Here is a 13,066-nt window from a genome sequence, read left to right as displayed (position 1 = left end):
CATCATTTTTTTTAATGTGTACACCAGAAATTCTGGAATACCAGAACCATGAAATGTACTAATTTAAAAACCGATATATCTTTTGCCACTTCATCTGTAGACATTGTTAACAACCAGTTCTTCCTCCACAAAGCAATTTCCTGTTTGGTCCTTTAGTTAAGGATGGAAGTTGCTGATGTTGGAATGTTGTTTTCATCGTCCAATTTCTTTTTTTTTTTCTCTCTTTCCAGTGCATAAACAATGAAGCGAGAGCTCTGAATTTCAGTAACACTCTCATGCTGCCAGACAGAACTCTCCAGTTCGTTAAGGATCACCCTCTGATGGCAGATGCAGTTACCCCCATTGGAAATGCCCCTAAATTGGTCAAGAAAAATGTCAACTATATTCAGATTGTTGTGGACAGAGTCAGAGCACTTGATAACCAGCTATATGATGTCATGTTTCTTGGTACAGGTGAGTTTTAGTAATATTTAAATAACCATTATTTTCATTTCCTAGGTATAGCTCAACCTTTTTCATTCTCTTCTTTTAATTGAACATAGGTTGAAAAGAAGCTAGAGGCCTAATGATCTGCAATTCACTGTGTGTAAAGAATAGTGTAAATTGGTGGTTGAAACTGACACAGTGGGTAGAAGGGCCTATTTCTCTGACTGTCTCTCTAATTCACCAAGTTCTGCCAGAAGAATCCTTGTCACTAAGTTTTGCATTGTCATCGTCCGGTGGTCTTGATTCTACCTGTACCACTGATTGCTGTCATCTGGTGGAGAGCAGCTCATGCACTTGCAAACCTGCTGGAAAGTCAAAGAAAATCACACGCACTCGCACACAGCATGCAAAATACTCACCCCAATGAATAGGCTATGAATCTTTTTGTGCCCTTTCTTATTAAAGATCATTGAACTCCACTGTTAATATACAGAATGACTTGGCCTCCACAGCTGTCTGTGGCACAGATTCACCGCCTTCTGCCTAAAGAGATTCTTCCTCATCTATTCTGAGACTCTGTACTCTGGTTCAAGACTCTTCAGCTATTGGAAACATCCTCTGCAAATCTGCTCCGTTTAGGCTTTTCAATATTTGTTAGGTTTCTCTTCATTCTTCTAAACTCCAGGGAGTACAGAGCTTTCAAATGCTCCCTTGTACATTTACCCTTTCATTCTCAGGCTTATTTTCATAAACCTCTTCTGTACCTTCTCCAATGCCATTAGCACATTCTTGGATATGAGCACTAAAAGGTTGAGCAAGTTGGGGCTTTTCTCTTTAGCAAAGAGGAGAAGAGATGACTTGATAGAGGTGTACAAGATGCAAAGAGGTGTAGATTGAATAGACTGCCGCAGACTTTTTCCCATGGGAGAAATGGCTGCTGTAAGGGTCTTAACTTGAAGGTATTGGGTGGGAAGTATAGGGGCGATGTCAGAGGCAGGGTTTTAAAGAGTGGTAAGTGTGTGGAATGCCTGCCGGGGTGGTAGTAGAGGCAGATACATTAGAGATATTTAAGGGACTTAGATAGGCACATTGATGAAAGAAAAATGAAGGACTGTGTAGGAAAGTGTGAGATTGATCTTGGAGTAGGTTAAACATTATGGGCCGAAGGGCTTGTACTGTTCTGTACTGCTCTACTTTTTAAAACTGCTTACGATACTCCAAATGTTGTCTGACCAATGACTTGTAAAGTCTCAGCATTACATCTTTGTTTTAGTATTCTAGTCCTCTTGAAATGAATGCTAACATTGCGTTTGCATTTGCCTTCCTCTCTGTGGACTCAGTCTGCGAGTTAACCTTGTAGGAAACCTGCACTAGGACTCCCAAGTCCTTTTGCACTTCCGATTTCTGAATTTGCTCCCTGTTTAGAAAATAGTCTATACCAGGGGTGGCCAACCTTTTACATTCCATGCGTCAATTTTTTCACGCAGGAGTTCAGATGCGCCATACAACTCTTGTACCCCCACAATTCTTGTAAAAATATGTTAATATAGAACTCATGCGTGAAAAAAATTGCATCTGAACTCGTGCGTGAAAAAATTGACGCATGGAGTATAAAAGGTTGGCCACCCTGGTCTATACCTTTACTCCTTTCATCAAAGAGCATGACCATATAATTCCGTACACTGTATTCCATTGGCCACTTCTTTTCCCATTCTCCCAATCTGTCCAAGTCCTTCTGCAGGTTGCCTGCTTCCTCAACATTTCCTGCCCCACCACCTATCTGTGTATCATCCATAAACTTGGCCACAAAGCCATTAATTCCGTCATCCAGATCATTAACATGTAATGTGAAAATTAGCAGACCCACCACCAGCCCTTGCGGAACACCACTGGTCACTAGCAGCCAGCCTGGAAAGTCCTCCTTTCTACCCACTCTTTGCCTTCTGCCAGTCAGCTGATCTTCTGTCCACGCTAGTATCTTTCCTGTTATACCATCTTGTTTAGTGGCTTCAGGTAGTTAGCTTGTCAAAGGCCTTCTGAAAATCCAATTAAACAATATTCCCCAACTCTCCTTCGTCTATCCTGTCTGCTAATTCCTCAAGAAATTCCAACAGATTCGTCAGGCAACATTTTCCCTTAAGGAAACTGTGATCTCAGCCTATTTTATCGTGTGCCTCCAAGTACTGTGAAACCTCATCCTTTATAGTGGGCTCTTATATCTGGTCAGGCTAACTGGCCTATAATTTCCTGTCTTTTGTCTCTCTTCCTCCTTAAAGAGTGAAGTGACATTAGTGATTTTCCAGTCTCTCAGTTCTTGAAAGATAACTACCAATGCCTCCTCACTCTCTTCAGCTACCTCGTTCAGAATGCTGGTGTGTTGTCCCATCTGGTCCAAGTGACTTGTCTACCTACGGACTTTGCAGCTTCCCATGTTCTTTCTCCGTGGTAATAGCAACTACACTCATTTCTGCCTCCTGACCCCATTGAGCTTTTGTCACGCTGCTTGCATCTTCCAACAGTGAAGTGAAGACATAGTCAGTTCATCTGATATTTCCTAATGCCTATTGCTCCCTGTCCAGCGTCATTTTCTAGTGGTGTGATAGATAATCTTGCATTCCTGTATCATCTTGATTGTAGCGATGAGAAGAGGGCATGTGAGCTCGACCACAATTTGCTCTATAAAGTCATCTCGTACAGACTGTTTCTCGGAACCAACCTGATCTTCCCAATCCATTTGTATATTGAGAACCCCCATGATCATCATAACATTGCTCTTTTTTACATGCCTTTTCTATCTCCCATTGTAATTTGTACGCCATATCCTGGCTACCATTCAGAGGCTTGTATATAACTCCAACCAGGGTCGTTTTACCCTTTCAGTTTCTTTACCTGCGAGAATACTACATCTTCTGATCCTATGTCACTTCTTTCTAAGGACTTGATTTCATTTTTCACCAACAAATCCACCCCACGAACTCTGCCCACTTGCCTGTCCTTTTGATACATTGTGTATCCTAGGATATTAATATCCCAGTTCTGACCGTTCAGTCATGACCCTTGTGGCACAACATCATACTTGCTCATTTCTAACTACATTATAAGATAATCTACCTTATATTGATTACTTGTGCGTTTAAATTTAACACTTTCAGCCCTGCACTCGGCACCCATTTCAATTTTTTCCATGTTGCCTGAAGTTAAATTCTTATCATTACTAAACATTTTGTTTCCTTTATTTTGAATAGCCTCTTCTGCACTCTCCTTCCCTTTTACTTTATCCATAATTTTACCGAGCTGTTGAACTCCACTCTTGCCCCGCTGCCCCCCAAGTATTCAGACTATACCTTTAATCCTTGCAATGGAGAATTGTGTCTATTCCCCTGACTGTACTACCCAATTTTTCTTCTTGAATGGCTTCCTGAGCCACTGTCCCATCACTCATCCTCGCAGGGAGCAACAATCTCTGTTCTGTTGGATAAGCTGACAGGCTGGGGCTCGTCCAGCCCTCCCACTTGGATCCCTCGCCCTGCTACGCTCACAGTCAGACCCCCTTGTGGCTGGCCATAGACCAGATTTGAAGTAGTTAATCTAGTGGATGTGACTGCCTCCTGTAACACAGTGCCCAGATAGCTCATCCCCCTCCATGAAGCATTTCAGTGTTTGAATCTCAGATTTCAGGACATCAAATTGGAGATTGGGTTCTTCAAATCAACCAAAACTTGCTGCAGATGTGATCACCAGGAACCACAATGGGGTTCGCTAGCTCCCACATCATGTAAATATAACACATCACCTGATTCTGCATCCCTATTCTATTTAATTAGTTGTAATTTGGTACTTTTTTAGTTAACTAGTGTATAAATATCTCCATCAGCATAGGTGCCCCACAAGACTTTGTGCTTAGCCCCCTGATCTACTCACTTTACACTTAACACTGTGCGGCTAAGCACAGCTCCAATGTCATTTTTAAGTTTGCTGATGACACTGCTGCCATAGGCAGAGTCAAAGGTGGTGATGAATCAGCATATAGCAGGGAGATTGAAAATGTGGCTGAGTGGTGCCATAACAACAACTTGTCAGCAAGACCAAGGAGCTGATTATTGACTTCAGGAGGAGGAAACCAGAGGTCCATGAGCCAGTTCTCATCAGGGGATCAGAGGTGGAGAGGGTCAGCGACTTTAAATTCCTCAGTGTTAACACTTCATAGGACCTGAACTGGGCCCAACACGCAAGTGCAGCTACAAAAAATCATGGCAACAACTCTACTTCCTTAAGAATTTGTGAAGATTCGGCATGACATCAAAAACTTTGACAAACTTCTATGGGTATGTAGTAGAGAGTATATTCACTGGCATCACAGCCTGGCATGGAAACACCAATGCCCTTAAACCGAAAATCCCGCAGATTTTTCAGCTCATGATAGAATGGCGGAGCAGACTCGATGGGCCAATGGGCCGACTTCTGCTCCTTTGTCTTATGGTCTTATGGAAAGTAGTGGATATGGCCCAGTCCATCACTGGTTAAACCCTCCCCACCGTTGAGCACATCTGCAAGAAAGCAGCATCCCTCATCAGGGACTCCCACCACTCAGGTTGTGATTTCTTCTCACTGCTGTCTGAAAGAAGAAGGTAGAGGAGCCTCCGGACTCGAACTGTTCAGGAACAGCTATTACCCCTCAACCATCAGGCTCCTGAACCAGAGGGGATAACTTCACTCAACTTCACTTGCCACATTACTGAACTATTCACATTATTAATGGGCTTACTTTCAAGGACTCTTCATCTCATGTTCTCAATATGTGTTGTTTATTTATTATTTTAATTTTTTTTTGTTTTTGTACTTGCACGCTGTTTATCGGCCCTGTTGCGTGGTCTTCCATTGATTCCGTTATGGTTGTTGGATTTATTGAGTATGTCTGCAAGGAGGTGAATCTCAGGGTTGTACATGGTGACAAATATGTACTTGGATAATAAATTTACTTTGAACTTTGAACTATAAGGGGGAAAAAAAATCCCCTTACCTTTTCTCACCTGCTTACTGGTGTGTGCCAAAGCCTTCTGACTCAGACTGCTACACTGGCCAGCTCCAAAACTGCAGTCCTGGACGTTGGCCTCCACCTCTTCTCATCAGAACCTCAGTTCCGCACTCGAATTCTATCCTCTCACAGTGTGGTCGCTTTGTTTATACCCAACTTTTTTTAATTGGCTCGCCAGTTGATTAATAACCCAACCAAACTCAAACTAAGCAGAAAGACCCAGTGGGCCCCGCTCACTTTTTAAACTTCACACTCCTCATCACAAGCTATGGCTCCAATTATCTCAAACTGAGTAGCAAGTCCCAGTGGGTCCCACTTGCTTTTCAGATCTGGTGCTACTCACCACGAGTAACAGTCCTTGTGATCTCAGATCTGATTATACCTCACACTGTTTCATTGCACTCGAGCAGATGGGAGTGCCATGGTAGCATTGAGTTCAGTATGACGCTATTACAATTCGGGACGTCGGACTTCAAAGTTCAATTGCAGCGTTCTCTCTCTGTCCTTGTTGTAGAGTGCATGGGTTTTCCCAGGTGCTCCAGTTTCCTCCTACAGTCCAAAGACATAGCAGGTAGGTTAATTGGTCATTGTAAATGGTCCCATGATTCGTTTAGGTTTAAATCAGGTTTGTAAGGTGTTGCTAGGGTGGTGTGATCAGAAGGGCCTCCCGGCGTTGTATCTCTAAATAAAATAAATAAATTGGGTCACCCTTGTTTTGGCTGAAACAGCCAGTCCTTCAAGCAGATGGAAAGTATAGATTGGAGTTTGAGCAACAAAAAAAATCTGGAATATTGTTGCAAAGTTCTTTAAAGTCAATGCTACAATAGTAAAAATGGTAGGAAGAATAGATCTGGAAGGGAGCCTAAAAAAGTTTATTAAAATGTATTATTTATGTATTACTACGTAATCTATTATTATGAATTGTGAGGTGGACTGTTTATTGGAGAGTTTATACACCCTGCTGATTCTTTGTTTTAAACTCAAAAGTTTTCCTAAATCGTGGCATAAGGAACGAGGTGTGAGATACATAAACCACTTATCACTTGATGGGTTTGTAGTTTTGGGCCAGGTCACTATTTGATTTCTAGATATTTGGAAATTGTGTAGGGTTCTGGAGAAGACATTATACATTCAACATTTGCCCACAGAAACACTATTTTGGAGCAAAGAAATAACAGATTTCTTGTGGAACTCAGTAGGATAGATTTTGTAGAAGGAAAATGTCAACAGTTCCAGTTGAGATCCTTCGTTTGGGCTGGATGAAGTTTGCATTTTGTATTTCCCTGCAGGTTCCTGTATCCGCACTCTCTTGTATTGGGGTTAGCTGAAGTCTATATTGATTAGCAGAGAGTTTTTTTTGTATGCCAGCGGCAAAGGAGAGTATTACTTTCCAAGTCTACCTTTCGTTCATCTTAATTTGTTATACTGAACACCATTAAATTTGCACGAGTGTATAAAATGTTCCATTGTTTGAGAAAGAGAATTTTAAAGCCAGAAGAGGATTATGGACAGTATGGATGGGGAGACTTGGGCCATTTGAATGATGGAGCAGGCTGGAAGGATTGAGCTGCTTATTCCTGTGTCTCTTTCTTATGGTCAAATTGTAAAAGATATTTTGATCGTTGGTTAAATTGTATATTCCAATGTTTATATTTTCTTTTGTTTCAGATAAAGGATTGTTGCATAAAGCAGTTAACTTTGATAATAAAATGCATATAATTGAAGAAGTGCGTATTTTTCCAGTTTCTGAGCCTGTACAGACATTAGTTTTGTCCAAGCAGGTAATTGTAAGCTATATTTAATATTTGTCTCCAAATAATTGTAAAAGTAAAAAATATTCTGACACTGGAACCGTCACTATCATTTTGTCATTTTGATTCCACAAAGTTCTTTTAAAAAAAAGCATGAAAGTAATCTTGTAACAAAGCAAATGGGTTACTAATGCAAATTGAATTGTTGCTGCCAACAGTTAGTATTTCAGTATTTAAATTTTCTAAGTAAGCCCTTAGTTTCTCTAGAACCAAGAAGAGGAAGAAAGACTTCCTCAAGAAGAGCAAGAAAGACTTCCTCATTAACCTGAAAATTTGCATGAATATATTCCTCAAAGTGTGACATGGAAAAATGAATTAAATTCTTTCTTTTGTAAGTTAAGACAATGACTGTTGCAATAGAAGCAACTTTATTTTTGTACTATTTATTCCTGTAATTTACAGTAAATGTATATGTTTGCACTTACTGCTGCTTCAAGACAACAAATTTCATGTCATAGAAATCAATAATAAATCTGATTCTGATTAGCACTGTATAACAAAGTTGTAACTTCACATTTAGACCTGACCAAAGTAGATGCAATCGCAATGGGAGTGGGAAGGTGTTGTTCTGATCTTAGAAAATGAGCTTGTCACTATTTTCTATTACAAAGCCACATTATCTGTGCATGTATCAAGAAATAGAAAATAATTGCATTGATTTGTTTACTTTTTAAACAATTTCTGTGCGTGAATTTTATTCCACAGCTTAAATTTTTGAGTAGTGATTTGTGAATTCTATAAGGGCGAATTTCAATAACCCAAACAGCTATAATGCAGGAGTTTCCTGTAAGGAAATTTGGGGTTCTGATTATTTCTGTAATTGACAGTGGTTTAATTGCTTGCTAGCTTAAACATATCGAAGTCTTAAAAGACAACTTGAAGTAATACGGCTTTCTTACTCTGACCTATAATGTCCTTGATTTCCTTTGCTTTTCCATTTATTTATGCCTTTGACTTCAACTAAATAATATTTGTTAACCTTCATCTTTCTGCACTTTTCAAGATGCATCCTATCTTTCTGATTGTGCATTGGAGTACTTGTCCTAAGAACTGTCAAATTTTGTCTGATTATGCTCCTAGAGCTGGCCTTACGACAAAGGTGTTTAAAAAATTTTCTTGCATAAAACAAGAAATTTGAAATATTAATTTTAATTTTGTTAGGTTATTAAATACAATATATGTATCTATGTAGTTTTTTTAATATAGACTTGGGAAGTAACAAACTGGATTATTTGATCGGTGGATGTGTTTCATTCAATAGAGTTCCATTGGGCCATTAAAATACAATTAATTTTAATACGACTCTAAATGGAAGGATAATCAAAAGGAGTTGGAGAGATGTTTGTTTAGATGGAAGTAGTAGCAATACGTGCCATCTGTCAGTTCTCACTGTCTACTGATAGTTCAGTTCATTTCAGGGATAACTGTAATTTAAACTTAGGGTTCCAAACTAATGGCAGATTAAAAAGTATCTCTCCAGCACAGAACACTGAATTTCAGTGAGGTATTTTTGATTTTTAGCAAGGTTAATATTCAATAGCACCTTCGTCCATTTCTAATAGTGGTTAATGTGAATTTGATGGATTCTGTATCACTGCAGCAAAAAAATGACATCTTTTAATTTGTTTATTCACATGAATTGATTCTTAAACTTCCCACTTTTAGGACAGAAGGTATATCTATGCAGGGTCTCATTCGGGAGTTGTCCAAGTTCCTGTTGCTTCCTGTGAAAAATACAAAACCTGCACAGATTGCATTTTGGCAAGGGATCCTTATTGCGCATGGAATCCGCAGAGTAAACGCTGCACCTCGATTATGAAGAGCAACAACCATAAGTATGTGTACTGAATGAAAAATAAGATTTAAGTGACTTATGTTTTTCAAGTGTATACTAGTTGGTATGATCTTTATAGTAGTCTTGCTTTGAAGCCAAATACAGAAAGATCAATAAGTTATTGTAGTTTGATTTTTGCATTATGGCTTTCTAGTATTTATTCAAAATGTAATTACTTCATTTATCAAAAATATTCTTGAATAATCATTTAAGATTCTTCTCTCAGGATGAATTGCACTCTTTGCAGAAGCTATTATTATTGTTGATGCTAAATGAAGTTTGGTTTCCTGTAATATTTACGCCAGCTGGCTATTAGCCATTATCCATGTGGGGCTCATTCTTTAACTTCATAGGCTGCAAGCACATTTCATGTTGAACTGCTTCATAGAAACTTGCTTTGACCCTTGAGCAATCGTCAACAAAAACAAATTTCAAAATGTACATAATGTTTTAGCTTGCCGCCTTAAATTTTTGACTCCAGTTTATAATCATCCACTATATCATTTTTCACTCTGGATTCTATATAGCAGAGTGAAAACCATACATTCTAGTAGGCAGAAAGTCAGTGACATTTCCCTGATATCAAATAGTATGGAGTTTCGTCTAGCGTCCAAAGTTTTCAGGAAAAATTAAAATTTCTCAGGCCAAGGCAAAATTTCAAGTCTAGCTGCCAGCTCCAAAGGTGACAGCAAGCTAGTACAGTGGAAACGTCCCCTAAAATTTCCAATGTGCATTTAAGTGGACACTTAGATATTATGGATTATTTTCATGTGAACATTGATTTAGCCAAAGCGAAGACAGTAATTTCTTCACCTCTTCGATCAGAAGAAAATGTTGATTCAAGCCCACAACAGGAGCTTTGAGGGCAAATTCAGATCTTTACTGCCCTCACAGGTGGATTTGGAAAGAAAACCTATGCCATTATTTATTAATGAGCCAGTCAGTTATCAATAATCTTCTATTTAACGTTTTCATCTTGAACCACTATTTTTGAGTGATTACCTGGAGTTTAATACTTGGCTGTCCGTTAGCCTCACAGCTTATTAATAACCTATAATTTCTTTCTTAGTGAATAAACTTAATCCTACCTAGTTAAAGTTCAGAGGTGTTGTGAAAATAGTCATGTTTATTTGTTTGGTATAATTGTGAAGTTTAGGTGAATGTCTGACAGTTTTAGCATGTAGCAGTTTTAACTGGATGATAGGCTACTCTTCTTCTGAAAATGTTTTTAAATGGTGATTGTTTTATATTGTTGTTGCATACAGTGTTTGACTAGTGTTTTTCTTCCACAGTGATTTGTTGCAGTTTCTGAACGGAAATGCAACTCTGTGCAGAACCAAAGATGGTAAGTGAACAACTGATTCTCATTGTGAGCTGCATGTCAGTTATCTCTCAGTAGCACTGCATATCAAGAGGTAATCTGTATGTCAATCTGTTGCAGGAAGAAGATGTGCTTTTCATTAACAGTTTAATACTCCACAAATCCAGATCTGATAGATGATGGATTAATCTTAATTAGCTGAGCTTGTAAAAGTCATTAATAAGAAATTAGTTATTCTACATGTTTATGCATTCAAAAAGTAGACCTCCTTGTATTTCCCATCTGCAATCACTGCCATAAACATAAATTATGCAGAAGCACTAGAAATGAAAAATCATATTTAAATAATGAACAGGAACTTGGGAAACTGAAAAGCCAAACCACCCTCGAGCTTCAGTTTGTGGCCTGTTTTTTTTTCACTCAGAACTCCCACACTGCATTCTAAAGCCTGCCTAGCTGACTAGATACTTTGATCACAGGAAGTAAAAATTGGAAGTTGACTGATATTGGAGCAGCCTGTTCATTGCCCTGGTCGGTTTCAGATTGATCATTAGTGAAGACTGGAGCAAGTTGTCCACCTGGTCACATCTGGTGTACCTTAAGATGGAGTTTATGCAAATGAGAATACTTGACTTCTAGTGAATTGGAAATTTAAAACTGCATGCAGTTTTAATTCAAAAATCTCTTTTTCTTTTAAAAGAAAATGGCAGGTCATCTCTGAACCATAAAACAGATCCAATGGAAAAACTGCTTTGAAGAAGAATTTAAACCAAGGCATATTTTGAACTGAAATATGTATGTGGCTACTAGTAGATGAAATATACAGGCAGAATTGTTTGATAGTAAGCATTTTAAAGTGTTCAAGTATACAATCTGTGTATTAAATTATGATAATTAATCCATCTAAAACTGCACATTCTTCGAGCAGTATGTGTCGGTGATTTGGCAAACAGCAAATGTGTATAGTTAGTTCTAGTACTTTCATCCCTGAATTGTGATTCTAACCCAATCTTGACTGACCTTCACGTGCTGATTATATCCAGAGATGCTTTGAGTCTAAGATGTATGAGTGGTGAAGAGAGCAGTAACTGTGTGAAGAGCTGTACAACATTATTAAATCTCTTACCTGTTGGTTTGTGTAGAGCAATTCTCAAATACATGGGGATACTGGATGGCAAGGGAACTTCAGATCTGCTGACTCTGGAAGACAGTTATTGCCTAAAGTGTATATTTATATAGCATCGTTTAATATATGTAGCACAACACATCAAGGCGTTTCCCTAGGGTACTGTAAAAGTAAACTTAATGGGGTACAGAGGAGATAATTGGGTGAGATGACAAAAACTTTGAAGGGAGGATGTCTTAGAGAGGCAGAGGGCTTTGTAGAGACACCTCAGAGCTTGGTGCTTTGGGTATTCCTGCTGTGGGGGGATTAGACTCTGCGATGGAGAGTCTTGAATTTGGGAAATGAAAATTTCCGAGAGGGTTGTTGGGCTCTAGAAGATCAGAGAGTGAGAAAGGTCATGGAAGAATCATAGAAAATTTACAAAAGAGATCATTCAGCCTATCAAGTCCATGTCAGAAAAAAAGATTCCCACTCTCCAACACTTGATTCGTAGTCTTAAAAACTATGGCTCTTAAAGTTCAAGTCCAGGATCTTTAAATTTGGTGAGCATTTCTGTCTACTCTTCCCTTCAAGGCAGTGACTTCCACACACCTGTCATTTTCTGAATGAAAAATGGCTTCCTTATCTCCCTCTGACCTTTTAGCCAAATACAAACCCCATTTCCAGAAAAGTTGGAATATTTTCCAAAATGTAAAAAAAAACAAAAATCTGTGATATGTTAATTCACGTGAACCTTTATTTAACTGACAGAACTACAAAGAAAAGATTTTCAATAGTTTTACTGACCAACTTAATTGTATTTTGTAAATATACACAAATTTAGGATTTGATGGCTGCAACACACTCAACAAAAGTTGGGACGGAATTAAAATAAGATTGAAAAGTGCACAGAATATTAAACACCAGTTTGGAAGACTCCACATTAAGCAGGCTAATTGGTAGCAGGTGAGGTATCATGACTGGGTATAAAAGTAGCGTCCATCAAAGGCTCAGTCTTTGCAAGCAAGGATGGGTTGTGGCTCACCCCTTTGTGCCAAAATTTGTGAGAGAATTGTTAGTCAGTTCAAAAGGAACATTTCTCAATGCAAGATTGCAGAGAATTTAGGTCTTTCAACATCTACAGTACATAATATTGTGAAAAGATTCAGAGAATTCAGAGACATCTCAGTGTGTAAAGGGCAAGGTCGGAAACCACTGTTGAATGCGCGTGATCTTCGAGCCCTCAGGTGGCACTGCCTAAGAAACCGTCATGCTACTGTGACATTATAGCCACCTGGGCTCGGGAGTACTTCGGAAAACCATTGTCACTCAACACAGTCCATCGCTGCATCCAGAAATGCAACTTGAAACTGTATTACGCAAGGAGGAAGCCATACATCAACTCTATGCAGAAACACCAGTGAGTTCTCTGGGCCCGAGATCATCTCAGATGGACCAAAAGACTGTGGAACCATGTGCTGTGGTCAGATGAGTCCACATTTCAGCTAGTTTTCGGAAAAAACAGGCGTTGAGT

At 39.0% G+C, this 13,066-nt stretch overlaps 1 protein-coding gene across 7 annotated transcripts in view; it reads left to right on the top strand.

Moving 5' to 3' along the window:
• Positions 1 to 13,066, top strand: part of sema4d (sema domain, immunoglobulin domain (Ig), transmembrane domain (TM) and short cytoplasmic domain, (semaphorin) 4D) — a 223,374-nt gene that overhangs the window by 177,213 nt on the left and 33,095 nt on the right. For all 7 annotated transcript variants that reach the window (XM_072281678.1, XM_072281675.1, XM_072281671.1 and 4 more), the window contains 4 exons: positions 231 to 453; positions 7,130 to 7,242; positions 8,938 to 9,107; positions 10,399 to 10,451. In XM_072281678.1, the coding sequence (XP_072137779.1) occupies positions 231 to 453; positions 7,130 to 7,242; positions 8,938 to 9,107; positions 10,399 to 10,451 (559 nt within the window). The remainder of the gene's footprint in view (positions 1 to 230; positions 454 to 7,129; positions 7,243 to 8,937; positions 9,108 to 10,398; positions 10,452 to 13,066) is intronic.

Source organism: Mobula birostris, chromosome 17, assembly GCF_030028105.1.
Source record: "Mobula birostris isolate sMobBir1 chromosome 17, sMobBir1.hap1, whole genome shotgun sequence".
Lineage (NCBI taxonomy): Eukaryota > Metazoa > Chordata > Chondrichthyes > Myliobatiformes > Myliobatidae > Mobula > Mobula birostris.
This window is presented reverse-complemented; position numbering and strand designations above follow the sequence as displayed.